At 40.9% G+C, this 14,446-nt stretch overlaps 1 protein-coding gene across 3 annotated transcripts in view; it reads right to left on the bottom strand.

Annotated features, from left to right (window-relative positions):
* The window catches only part of adamts17 (ADAM metallopeptidase with thrombospondin type 1 motif, 17), a 302,033-nt gene that overhangs the window by 38,996 nt on the left and 248,591 nt on the right, over window positions 1–14,446 (bottom strand). For all 3 annotated transcript variants that reach the window (XM_044189615.1, XM_044189625.1, XM_044189606.1), the window contains exons 17-18: window positions 9,760–9,917; window positions 413–572 (exon numbers count right to left, since the gene is read on the bottom strand). In XM_044189615.1, coding sequence (XP_044045550.1) covers window positions 413–572; window positions 9,760–9,917 — 318 coding nt within the window. The remainder of the gene's footprint in view (window positions 1–412; window positions 573–9,759; window positions 9,918–14,446) is intronic.

Below are 14,446 nucleotides of genomic sequence, written 5' to 3'. Positions count from 1 at the left end.
ATTTATTCTATCTCCAATGTCATTTAAGTAAGCATTTTTGAATGTCTTGGTCAACCAAATTTCCCTCTCAGGGATAATAAAGATATTTTGACTCTTTGCAATGTCTCATCATGTTCTGTCATGTCAGGTCAAATCAAATTTATTTGTAAAGCCCAATATCATATACAGACAAAGAAAAGAAAGAAAACTAGAATAAACTTCCAAAAGCATTAACACAAATGGCAGAAACATTTGCAGAGGCAATTCAAAGAGAAATAAACCAGATGACATTTACAAAAACATTTTCATTGCTGTAACCTACCATGATTTTACTGTTGAGACAACCTCATTTCCCCACAGAGATTGTATATTATATAACATTATGTGATGATATGTGTGTGCAGCCACGAGTGATAGTTTAATAGTGTGTTACCTCCTCCACATTGGACAGTACAGTCCTGCCAGCTGCTGTGTGTCCAGATGTAGAGATACTCTGGTTCCCTCTGCTCCTCATTGCTCCTGTCCTGAGTTGTGTTTAGAGACACTGTGTATTCATAGTGGATCCCATAGCTCTGGTCATGAAAGAGCAGCACCTGGGAACACAACAGAGTGGGGTGTAAAGAAAAGAAAAGCTGTGCCTAATTTTTAAGTTAAGCAGTAGACAATAATAAGCAAACCTAGCCAAGTTTACAGTGGCTTGCACTTAAACAGCAAATCAACACTAATAAGGTTTTTCCACTTAGGTCAAAGTGGGAAACACCTCCAAAGGTGGTAGAGAATGACCGAGCCAAAATCCTGTGGGACTTCCAGTTTCAGACTGACAGAATGGTAATGGCGAACCAACCAGACATTGTGGTGGTGGACAAACAGCAGAGGAAAGCCGTTGGGGTTGACGTGGCAATACCAAGTGATGGCAACATCAGGAAAAAGGAACATGAGAAACTAGAGAAATACCAAGGGCTCAGAGAAGAGCTGGAGAAGGCCTGGAAGGTGAAGGCGAGAGTGGTGCCCGTGGTGATCTGAGCACTCGGGGCAGTGACCCCCAAACTGGAGGAGTGGCTGCAGCATTTTTTTTTTTACTTCTACTCCACTACATTTCAGAGACAAATATTGTACTTTTTACTCCACTACATTTATATATCAAATCGATTTTATTACTAGTTACTTTTTAGATTACACTTATTCATACACTTCCTGTCCAGTGAAAACCATGTAGCCTATAGTGAAAATAAATGATTCCTCTTTTTGCACCACATGGTGTTCTGTATAGCACTGCTTTTCAGCTTGAAATTTAATTTTGTATCTCTCTCTCTCTCAATGTGTTTCAGGTAAATGCAGAATTCACCCGCATCACCACTGTTCTGCTGCTGTCCACATTCATGTCCCAAGTTCAAGTGCTGCAAGATTTGACTGATGTGGCAAATGGGTGCACGATCCTGCTTGGCCTCATCTACAGTTTAAACCTGAGCTACCCAAGGACCTGAGGCACACATTTGAATTTCTTCAGAAAACGTTAATGGAGTTGGATGCCAACAGACTTTCCACGAAGGTGCAGGTCCTTAAAACAGATTACATGAATAATCCCACCTGCATGTGAACCTTTGGGTTAGGTTCAGTGAACTACAAACTGAGTACATTTTGATCAGGGATTAAGTGTTACACCTGGCCAAATCACTTCACCAGGTCATATTTTATATGTTTATTACAAACGTACTAAATTGTGTGCCTCTACCAGTCACCATTTCTTTGCATACAGATGTAATATAGATGTATTACGAGAGGCAAAGAACTGCTGCAAAACATTTCATGCAGGGCCCAAAGAACAAGGCTCTTAAATGAGCAGTATAATGTATAATAGTAATACAGAACATGTCAGCGCTCAGTCACACATTGATGGCACCAGCTGTGAATACAGAACGGTTTATAATGTGAACACAACTATTGGAAAAGATTATGGTGGTGGGATGTATTTGCTCAAACATTCACTGACCTCTCTGAAGTGAATTTGCCTCAGACAATGTCACCAGAAAATCCTTGCCACGAGAGAACGGGCAGGAGGTTGAGGTTTACAGCGTTGTTCAGGGCTTTGCGAACTGTGGTATATAGTTTACTTGATGAAACTGTTATTGTTTCCTGAAATGACTGTTGAATGTCATGAATGTTAAACTTCATGTAGAGAATATTCTGACTGTATTGGCACCAGTAGTGTCTCTTCACCCTGCAACGGAATTCCTGCCTGTTGGGATGCAGTTTTGCCAGAGATTCCATCCCAAGTGTATTTTCATAAGCAGAGAGTTTATACCCTCCCCTGCCTGTCTGTCCCCCAGGAGATGACCTGGCCGGGCTCAGAAGAGTGAACGCTGGAGGTGTTTACGAACTGCTATTCAAACACTTGGAAGCTGCTGATCATATGGTGCAACAGTGTGATTGGAGTTACTAGTACTTGTAAAGTTGTATGCTTGTTCATTATCTTGAGCATTATTACATGTCTTTTTTGTTTGCATTTAACTCTAGTGGTAAAGTAAATCAAAGTTGTTGCAGAGAAGTTAGTCATCTCTCAGATGTAATATCTTTGGGTTTTTAGATGGTTGGTTGCAAAAAACAATTAATTTGAAGACATCACCTCAAGTTAGAGAAGTTTTTCACCAATTTTTGACATATTAAAGACCAAGTTATTCAGGCATGGGACTAGTGTACTTTAAACTTTTCTTTTCTCCTTTATTTTTTTAACTTTAAATGTAAAGTGCTAAGTACCAAATAGTATACAATTTTGTTTACGTAGTTTGTTTATTGTTTTCCTGTCAGCCTGGGAATTTCTTTCTTGGTTGCAAGGTTGTTCAAAAAGTCAGTAAACGTCAAGCTTTACTTCTTGGGGCTTTTGGCTTGTGTTTGTTTGACTGGCACATGTCTGTGTCTGACCTGAGTTTTTGAGTCATGTTACGAACAATCAACAAAATCATACAACATAAATACAACTCATTTGTGTTTAGTAAATTCAACATAACTGTTTAGTAAATTTAACAGAATTGTGTTTAGTAAATTCAGCATAACTGTATGATGTAGGATTTAATTAAGACAGTTTGGTGAGATTTGCTTAAATGCATGTAAAAATTATTTTTCTAGTTTTTTCCCCTTTTATTCAACCTAGTTTTGTGGGACTGGTTGACATACAGTGGTGTGAAAAAGTGTTCACCCCTTCCTGATTTCTTATTTTGTTGCATGTTTTTCACACTTAAATGTATCATCAAACAAATTTAAATATTAGTCAAATATACAAGTAAACACAAAATGCAGTTTTTAAATGAAGGTTGTTATTATTAAGGGAAAACAAAATCCAAACCTACATGGCACTGTGTGAAAAAGTGATTGCCCCCTAAACCTAATAACTGGTTGGGCCACCCTTAGCAGCAACAACTGCAATCAAGCGTTTGCGATAACTTGCAATGAGTCTTTTACAGCACTGTGGAGGAATTTTGGCCCACTCATCTTTGCAGAATTGCTGTAATTCAGCCACATTGGAGAGTTTTCGAGCATGAACTGCCTTTTTAAGGTCATGCCACAGCATCTCAATAGGATTCAGGTCAGGACTTTGACTAGGCCACTCCAAAGTCTTCATTTTGTTCTTCTTCAGGCATTCAGAGGTGGACTTGCTGGTGTGTTTTGGATAATTGTCCTGCTGTAGAACCCAAGTTCGCTATAGCTTGAGGTCACGAACAGATGGCCGGACATTCTCCTTCAGGAGTTTAAATTGTGGAATTTATCACAGCAAGTCTTCCAGGTCCTGAAGCAGCAAAACAGCCACAGACCATCACACTACCACCACCATATTTTACTGTTGGTATGATGTTCTTTTTCTGAAAAGCAGTGTTACTTTTATGCCAGATGTAATGGGACACACACCTTCCTAAATGTTAAATTTTTGTCCACAGAGTATTTTCCCAAAAGTCTTGGGGATCATCAAGACTTTTGGGAAAATACTCTGTGGACTGACGAGACAAAAGTTAAACTTTTTGGAAGGTGTGTCTCATTCAAAACTATAAAGTTGATAAGCTTAATGATATGACATTAATGAAAGTTTAACTAGGAGAATGCCACTCCTGAAATTGACGCAAAGCGATCCACTAGAGAGAAGACGTATCACTCTGTTGAAGTTGCAAAAACACTTTGGTTGTCTGGTGGTGAGTACAGACACCAGCTTGCAGCGAGCACACAAACCCAACAACAGCAAAGGTTTTTTTTGGCCTTTCATCAAATTACTCATGGAATTAACATTTATGAGCTATAATAATAATAATAATACTACTACTACTACTACTACTACTACTACTACTACTACTACTAATAATAATAATAATAATAATAATAATAATACATTTTATTTATAGAGCACTTATCAAAACAAAGTACAAAGTGCTTTACAGAGAGAGAAACAAAATACCACAGTGAATGATAAAATAAAATAAAAATCATAAAAACCAATGAAATAAACAGACAGCTCAGGTAAGATCAGGATATGCTTTCCGATAAAAATGCATTTTGAGAAGACACTGACTCGGACACCCTAATTTCTTTGGGCAAATTGTACCAGAGCCTCGGTGCCCTGATGGCAAAAGCTCTGTCCCCCTTCGTTTTCTTCCTGGACTCAGGAAGAGACAGAAGACCCCTGTCAGAAGAGCTCAAACTACGTGAAAGTTCATAAGGGATTAAAAGGTGTAAAATACAATCTGGAGCGAGGCCATGAAGAGTAAAAGTAATCAATAAGATCTTAAAATCAACCCTAAAACAAACAGGGAGCCAATGTAAAGAGGCTAAAACAGGTGTGATGTGATCGTACCTCTTGGTCCTGGTTAAAAGCCAAGTAGCTGAGTTCTGTACAGTCTGTAGTCATTTCAAAGTTTTTTTATTAAGACAAGTGAACGGGCTGTTACAATAATCAAGGCGTGAAGAGATAAAAGCATGTACAACAGTTTCTGCATCACAAAAATTTAAAAAAGATCAGATCTTTTGCAATATTTTTGAGGTAATAAAAACATGATTGGACAAGCTTAGTGATATGTTGCTCAAAACATAAATTGCTATCAAACAAGACACCAAGATTTCTTGCAACAGGCTTGATATGTTGAGACAGGTAGCCAGTAGATGGCAGTATTTGTTTAGTGATGTGTTGGGGCCCAAGGACAAGGATTACTGTTTTATTTGAGTTGAGCTGAAGAAAATTTATGGACATCCAATTTTTTATTTCAGACAGGCAGTCCTGCAGAGAACTCAGCGTATTAAGGTCAGTGGGCTTGACAGGGAGGTACAACTGTGTGTCACCCGCATAACAATGAAAAGAAATACCATGTTTGCAGATGATATCGTAAAGGGGAGCATATATACAGAGAACAGTATTGGTCCCAGAATTGAACCTTGAGGCACACCATAGTTGATATGGGAAAAGGATGACATTCATTCATTAAAAGGTCATTAGTGACTTTGAGAAGGGCTGTCTCAGTGCTGTGGTGCTGACGAAAGTGAGACTGGACTTTTTTGAGAACCTTGGAAATAAAAGTTTGGAGATCAGACGATAGTTATCCAGGAGGGTAGGGTCAAGCCCATTTTTTTTAGGACTGGTTGGACACAAGCAGTCATAAAGTAATCTGGGACACAGCCAGTGGACAGCGAGCTGTTCAAAAATAGTCAGCAAATGGGGTGCAATACAACCATAATTTCCAATAAAAACCTAGTTGGGATTATGTCCAGAGGGCTGGAGGATACTCTCATAAGACACATGATATCTCTGAGTTCAGGCAGAGTAACAGCAGAAAAATTGCTCAAAGAATCCCTGAGCGGGTGATCCACATCTAAAAAGGCAGGATTGGGGGTAATACCAGATCTTATTAGCTCAGCCTTACCAGCAAAGTGCAAAAGAAACTTTTCACAATCAGCAGAGGCACAAGGAGGGGCTGGGTTAATTAACGGTCCACAATCCACGGTCTTAAATAGGAATCTGGGGTTGTGCTGAAGTGCAGAGAAATGGCATGTTCTTGCATCTTTCACCATCCCATTATAAAAGAGTAATAACTCACAAAGTGGACCTGGAGACTTGATTTCTTCCATCTGCGTTCTGCTCTTCTGCATTTCCTTTTACAGCTTTGAATACTGTTATTTAACTGTGGCTGTTTTCTAGTCTTTGAGTTTGGTCTATTTTTCAGAGGAGCTATAAGATCTAAGGTTGAAGAATACAGGTAGTTAAAAGAATCAACCAAATCATTATTGTTGAAGGAGTCAGGAAACACATTGCCAGGAGAACTGAACAGTGTACAGAATTTTGAGACACTATGCTCATTAAGGGCAGAATAAGACAGTACTAGCAGCCTGAAATTCATAGTTCAGACAGTGATATTTTAAAAAAATCAGCAGCAAGGACATTAAAAGACTCATCAACATGAATATTAAAATTACCACAAAGAACAATTCTATCATAATTTAAAACAAGACTGGATAAATATTCAGGAAATTCCAACAAGAAGCAGCCAGCTGGTTTAGGGGGACGATAAATAATTATGTTAAAAACATGACATCTAAATCAGTAGAAGAGATAAAATCATTGAAAATAAATGTTTTGTTAGAGAGGATCTTCCATTGAGAAGAGCCATCTTAAAAAGTCTTAAAAGTCTGTGCTGGGTTAGAGTTGAAGTTGAGACTGGTGGTAGGGTTCTGGCCCAGATCTTTATTAAATTATTATTATTATTTCTGTGTTGGCTGTGTCTGTTTTCACACACAGACGTGACATTGTTGCATTTGTTTGTAGTCCCATATTAAGGATATATTTCCAAATCAACTGCTACATTAAGTGTTGTTACAGTGGGGCAAAAAAGTAATTTAGTCAGCCACCAATTGTGCAAGTTCTCCCACTTAAAAAGATGAGAGAGGCCTGTAATTTTCATCATAGGTACATTTCAACTATGAGAGTCAGAATGGGGGGAAAGAATACAGAAAATCACATCTGATTTTTAAAGAATTTATTTGCAAATCATGATGGAAAATAAGTATTTGGTCAATAACAAAAGTTCATCTCAATACTTTGTTATATACCCTCTGTTGGCAATGACAGAGCTCAAATGTTTTCTGTAAGTCTTCACAAGGTTTTCACACACTGTTGCTGATATTTTGGCCCATTCCTCCATGCAGATCTCCTCGAGAGCAGTGATGTTTTGGGGCTGTTGCTGGGCAACACAGACTTTCAACTCCCTCCAAAGATTTTCTATGGGGTTGAGATCTGGAGACTGGCTAGGCCACTCCAGGACCTTGAAATGCTTCTTACGAAGCCACTCCTTCATTGCCCGGGCGGTGTGTTTGGGATCATTGTCATGCTGAAAGACCCAGCCACATTTCATCTTCAATGCCCTTGCTGATGGAAGGAGGTTTTTACTCAAAATCTCACGATACATGGCCCCATTCATTCTTTCCTTTACACGGATCAGTCGCTCTGGTCCCTTTGCAGAACAACAGCCCCAAAGCATGATGTTTTCACCCCCATGCTTCACAGTAGGTATGGTGTTCTTTGGATGCAACTCAGCATTCTTTCTCCTCCAAACACGACAAGTTGAGTTTTTACCAAAAAGTTCTATTTTGGTTTCATCTGACTATATGACATTCTGACTATATGACATTGTCCCAATCCTCTCTAGCAAACTTCAGGTGGACCTGGACATGTACTGGCTTAAGCAGGGGGACACATCTGGCACTGCAGGATTTGAGTCCCTGGCGGCGTAGTGTGTTACTGATGGTAGCCTTTGTTACTTTGGTCCCAGCTCTCTGCAGGTCATTCACTAGGTCCCCCCGTGTGGTTCTGGGATTTTTGCTCACCGTTCTTGTGATTATTTTGACCCCACGAGATGAGATCTTGTGTGGAGCCCCAGATCGAGGGAGATTATCAGTGGTCTTGTATGTCTTCCATTTTCTAATACTTGCTCCCACAGTTGATTTCTTCACACCAAGCTGCTTACCGATTGCAGATTCAGTCTCAGCCAGCCAGAGAGTCACCGCTCTCCAGAACCAGACCAAGAGCCCATGCAGCTAGAAACCAGCAGGCTGACTCCAGCTGAGCAGCAGAGATGACTGACTCAGGGTTTGTGCTTGTACTGCAGAACCGCAGGTCACAGTATCTCATCCTGTCCAGTAAGACCGCTCTGACCCATGGTGAGTGCCATCATTCCTTCCATCAAGAATTTTAAACCACTAGCGACAGAGATAACCTTGATTACCCCAGACATGTCCCTCCCAGCACAAGCCCTCATCAACTCCAGGTCAGCTGGCAACTTCATCTCTGGCGCCCTCTGCTGCCAGCTCCACCTCAAGACCATACCCACGTCCTCAACTCGAACAACACAACCCCATCATTTCCTGGACCACCGGTGAGGTGTTGCAGTGGGGTCGTTCCTGTTTCCCAGACTGTTTCCCTCGCATGCCCTAACCATCTCCTCCTCACCCGAAGAAACTCCCAGTCTTCACCACATCCATTGAGAGTCCGCGAGAGGACGGAGGCTTGCGGCCTTCTGTGGATTACCGAGGACTCAACCGCGTCACCATTAAATTCCGTTATCCGTTATCCTACATTGACAACTCTCCCATCATCTCTCTTCCCTGCTAAGCAAAGGACGGTGTCAGTAACCATTATCCACCATTCTACTCACTGCTTGTTGTACATCGTGTACAATAAAACCATCTGTCTCCATCTTCGTGTCTCCGGCCTACTCTGCCCGTAACAGATGGATTTTAAAAGCTATTTTTCCATTGAAGCCTTAATTAATGACCATCATGAGCATGAGTGATGCTTGTCAGGGATGTCAAGTTTGGACTTCCTATTTACTCCCATGCTGTATGTAAAGCGTTTTGCCAGATATTAATATATTTATCCATGCAGTTGGCATGAATTAATATGACTGTTGGTCATGTTATTTCTGTGGTTGGTTAATGGCTTTGTAATCTCTTTCTCTCTCTCTCTCCCTCTCTCTCTGCATGTTTAACCTTGTGCTGCTGCAGCCTTTACTTTAATCTGACGGCATTCAATTCAGACTTGTGCAGTATTGAAAGTGACACGGAAATGTTACCAGGTCTAGGTGCCATCGTGACCTTTTACGTAAAAGTGACCAGGATGCTTATTCAGAAATGAGACCGACATGTTTAATTGCCGTTAGATTAACGTAAAGAGGTTCATATCTGAAAGGGGCTCTTGTGTCTCCATTACATACAGTCTCTCCATCAGAGAGCACAGACAAATGAAGCGCAGCATAAGTTGAATCAGGAAGACTATTTCTATGCCTCATTCATCTCTCTCTCTCTCTCTCGCTCTCTCTCTCTCTCTCTCGCTCTCTCTTCCCGCTTCTCTAATTAGCTGATACGGGCATATATGGAATCATTTTGACCATCCTCCACCCCATTCACCTCCAGTTCATCACATTCAGTGTCCGGGTCAAGCTTATCAGAAGTCCACTCCTCATCACATCAGATCTTCAACCATCCTTTCACCACTACCAGTGTCTAGACTTCACTCATAATGAAGTCTTTCTCTCTCTCTGATTGAAGTTTTATTTTTCCACTGTAAAATCTTCTGTTCAGTACAGATCAGTCAGAATTTCTTAATAACCTTAAGGGATCCATATAAAAATCTTTATGTAAGAAATTGAAAATCAGCTGCTATAACATCACATAAGCATTAGCACCACCAGCAGGATGTTTCAGTCCTGCCATTGTTTCCAGGATGTATTGTCATATAACAACACAGAACAGAGTTACCATCAGGTGTAAAGGGGTCTTAGTGGGTCCCTTGGCAGACATCTTCTCCCACAGTCCCCTTCTCACGTAGCGCACAGTGGTCCCAGCCAGCTCAAACTCTCCTGGAAGCTCAATCTTCCAGTCGCTGTTGATGGACCTCTTACTGGAGTCTTTTAGGGCTGAAGAGGAAGACACAGGAGGTGAGAAGTAACACTTTCAGACACAGACCCTGTGTTTGACATGGGATAATGAATACCTGCATAGCCACCTCTATGATTAAGGTTTGGTTAAATGAAAAGTTCAGCAACAAGCTATTCATTCTTATTAAGTACAGAGTTAGAGTCAGGACGTTCTTAACCTAGCTTAGCATGAAGACTTGAACAAGGGAGAAACAGCAAAAATACACCTACCAAACACCTCTAAAGCTCACAGATGAACATATTGCATCTTATTTGTTTAATCAGTACACAAATGTAAAAACAGTCTGGTTTTAGGGGGAGCTATGTGCTCGAACCATTTCCTGACTAACATAAGGCGCAGTGACTGTCTTGTCATCACAGTGAGTTTCCAGGTATGGTACCATTGTGCCTGTACATAGATCAAAATCTGTGCTCTTTGACCATATGTGGCAACCTATGCCATAGGCAAAGATGCTACACGGAGATGCTGGGTGGATGGATAAACTCATGTTTGGATGAAGGGGTCATATGTGTTAAATTGGTCAAATGCTAGAATGTTTAAATCGAAAAGATAAAGATAATTCTGGACTGGTCAGAGCAGTTTGCATTTTCGGCTGCTCCCTCCCTCAACCAGAAAAAGGACAACTCTGTTAAAAGAACCCTTAAATTGCAAAAGAACACATCCTCCAAAAAGAGGTGAAGATATTGGACCTTCTGGCCTCTCAAGCACCTAATGATTTAATAAAGAAGGAACTTCAGAAAACCAAACATGAACTAAACAACATTCTGAATAAGAAAACCGAATATATTCTCCTTAAACTACGACAACAATATTTTGAATATGGAAATAAAACTGGTAAATTTCTAGCAAATCAACTAAAATAACAAACAGAGAAATATATTATTACCTCAATCACAGACCCATCTGGAAATATAACTAAAAATCCCTCCACAATGAATGACTAATTTTACTCAAATCTTTACTCTCCAGACCAGAAAATCTCTGGAGGAAGCAGAAACATTTGAGGAATGTCTCCCTACCTAAACTAACTCAAACCCAAACAGAAAACCTAGAGGTACCTCTCTCCCTAGAAGAAATCACTAGAGCACTTCATCTCATGCCCAACAATAAATCACCTGGTCCAGACAGCTATCCAGCAGAATTTTATAAACAGTTTTGGCCTCTCCTTTCACCTTTGTTCTTCAACGTAATATCTGAAATTCACCAAAATACCACCATGCCCTATCACATGCCTATATTACACTCATCCCAAAACCAAATAAGGACACCACTCAATGCTTCAACTATCGCCACTATCATTAATTAACACGGACAAAAAATTAGAAGTTAGGATTTATCAGTTAGATAAATCAGCCTCATATCCAGCCCTCTACATGCCCACAGTCAACCATTAATGATCAATGCAAAGCACCATGTGAATATTGATGACTATAAATGAGTCTGCTTACGGAAAATCATGGCAACAACAGCCAAGAGGAAGGCGAAAAAAATGAATTTTTCTGACACAGAAATCGTGGTGCTTGGGAGATGGTTAGAAAGCACATATTGTTTGTTTGATGGCAGCAGCAGGGTCACAAACAAAAGAAAATGCAGCAAGTTTAACAGAATTATATTTTTCCCAAAAGGGGCTTTAGTCAGAAAGGTAAACATTATATATTGTTGATCATTTTAAACACACTTGTCGGCTAATTCCCGCCCGTGAGAGCCGGTTGTCAGAAACCCCATAGTGGTTAGTAGCCTACTTGTACTTGTACTGGGATGGAGTGTAGCGATTGTTTGAGAGCTATCACTGGCTTTATTTCCAGACTTTGCAAATTTTCTCAATCCATATGTGCAGGTGGTGAAGTGTCTCCAGTGCACTCTGTGCACCTGGCAGCATAGTCATGTTCACTGCAGTGATTTTACACACACAAACTATATAACAGCTAAAATAGTACTTGGTATTATATGCACGGTATTAGAAGATATTATTAAACTACTGACGCTCTGTTCTGCAATTCCTTAATGCCATTTGATGTAAACTTGGACTCGATGATAATTTTATCAGTTACCTCTCCTCTGTGCTCCGGGAGTGGGGATGTGATGGTGAGAAAGCGCTGATGAAATATTGAGCAGACTTTGATTTAAGATTTGAGTTGGCTTATATCTTTCTTAAAACTGAAAGGTGCTTATGGAATAGTACATCTGGAATGGATTAAATTCATTATTTTCCTACCTTTCCTTTCCTAGTACCCCATAATGATCACGTGAAAGAAGTTTGTTTGAAATCTTAGCAAATGTATTAAAAATAAAAAACAAAAAAATCACATGTACATAAGTATTCACAGCCTTTGCCATGACACTCAAAATTGAACTCAGTTGCATCTTGTTTCTACTGATCATACTTGAGATCTTTCTACAACTTGATTGGAGTCCACCTGTGGTAAATTCAATTGATTGGACATGATTTGGAAAGGCACACACCTGTTTATATAAAGGTCCCACAGTTAACAGTGCATTTCAGAGCACAAACCAAGCCATGAAGTCCAAGGAATTGTCTGTAGACCTCCGAGACAGGATTGTATCGAGGCACAGATCTGGGGAAGGGTACAGAAAAATTTCTGCAGCATTGAAGGTCCCAATGAGCACAGTGGCCTGCATCATCCGTAAATGGAAGAAGTTTGGAACCACCAGGACTCTTCCTAGAGCTGGCCGCCCGGCCAAACTGAGCGATCAGGGGAGAAGGGCCTTAGTCAGGGAGGTGACCAAGAACCCGATGGTCACTCTGACAGAGCTCCAGCGTTTCTCTGTGGAGAGAGGTGAACCTTCCAGAAGAACAACCTTCTCTGCAGCACTCCACCAATCAAGCCTGTATGATAGAGTGGCCAGATGGAAGCCACTCCTCAGTAAAAGGCACATGACAGCCCGCCTGGAGTTTGCCAAAGGCACCTGAAGGACTCTTAGACCATGAGAAACAAAATTCTCTGGTCTGATGAAGATTTTACTCTTTGGCCGGAATGGCAAGCGTCATGTCTGGAGGAAACCTGGCCAATACCATCCCTACAGTGAAGCATGGTGGTGGAAGCATCATGCTGTGGGGATGTTTTTCAGCGGCAGGAACTGGGAGACTAGTCAGCATCGAGGGAAAGATGAATGCAGCAATGTACAGAGACATCCTTGATGAAAACCTGCTCCAGAGCGCTCTGGACCTCAGATTAGGGCGAAGGTTCAACTTCCAACAGGACAACAACCCTAAGTACACAGCCAAGATTACAAAGGAGTGGCTACGGGACAACTCTGTGAATGTCTTTGAGTGGTCCAGCCAGAGCCCAGACTTGAACCCGACTGAACACCTCTGGAGAGATCTGAAAATGGCTGTGCACCGACGCTCTCCATCCAACCTGATGGAGCTTGAGAGGTCTTGCAAAGAATGGGAGAAACTGTCCAAAAATAGGTGTGCCAAGCTTGTAGCATCATACTCAAAAAGACTTGAGGCTGTAATTGGTGCCAAAGGTGCTTAAACAAAGTATTGAGCACAGGCTGTGAATACTTATGTACATGTGATTTCTTTTCATTTTTTTTATTTGTGATAAATTTGCAAAGATTTCAAACAAACTTCTTTCATATTGTCATTATGGAGTATTGTTTGTAGAATTTTGAGGAAAATAATGAATTTTAATCCATTTTGGAATAAGGCTGTAACATAAAATGTGGAAAAAGTGAAGTGCTGTGAATACTTTCCAGATACACTGTAGGTGTGCACATTCTCCCATGAAGTTTGTTTTTATATATCACAACTCTTGCGTGGGAAGTGGCGCACACCTCTTTCAGGCCCCGTTTTGTGTGTATGTAGCGGTTATAAATGAGACCCCAGAGTAACAGAGCCACCGGATCCCCTCACTGTGGGGGGTCAAGCATTCAGGGCTGTGTGTCAGTCACTATCACTTCTTCATCCTATCCTCTGTCATCCTCCCTCTGCTGCTAATGTGAACAGATTCACTGCCTGACAGTTATCGCTGGTAGAGGGAGGAGGGGCTGGTTGGGAGTGGAGGCCAGCCAGCAGCCAAAGTTTACTAAAATTAGCCAAATTTTGAGATACGTGGCTGTGTGGTAAACAAAATATGATGTACCAAAAGCATCGGTAAAACTAGGCAATAGTAAAGACACTGCACTGTCTGTACTAGAACTCACAAGCTGTGAAAAAATTTAAGTTCCCTACTGCATCTCCACTACCTGCTGCGGTTTGATTATCAGCTGATTGAGTCAACATCATACCTGCCCCATATATGGCTCTAACACTTCAGCATGCTGCCTCTCATAAATAGGTATTTCATACAGATTTTTGTTTGAACTTCTTATCAGATCATGCATATTTGCTTTGCCCCTCTCTCCCCAGGTATCTGCTAATCACAGTGGGTGTGGTTTATGTTCGCTCCTTTCCCCAATCTCGTAAGGACATTCTGAAGGACCTGGTCGAGATGTGTCGTGGTGTCCAGCACCCACTCAGGGGCCTCTTCCTCAGAAACTA

Source organism: Siniperca chuatsi, linkage group LG1 (genome assembly GCF_020085105.1).
Source record: "Siniperca chuatsi isolate FFG_IHB_CAS linkage group LG1, ASM2008510v1, whole genome shotgun sequence".
NCBI classification, from domain to species: Eukaryota; Metazoa; Chordata; class Actinopteri; order Centrarchiformes; family Sinipercidae; genus Siniperca; species Siniperca chuatsi.
The sequence above is the reverse complement of the archived record's forward strand: the minus strand, read 5'-3'. Positions and strand labels throughout refer to the sequence as shown.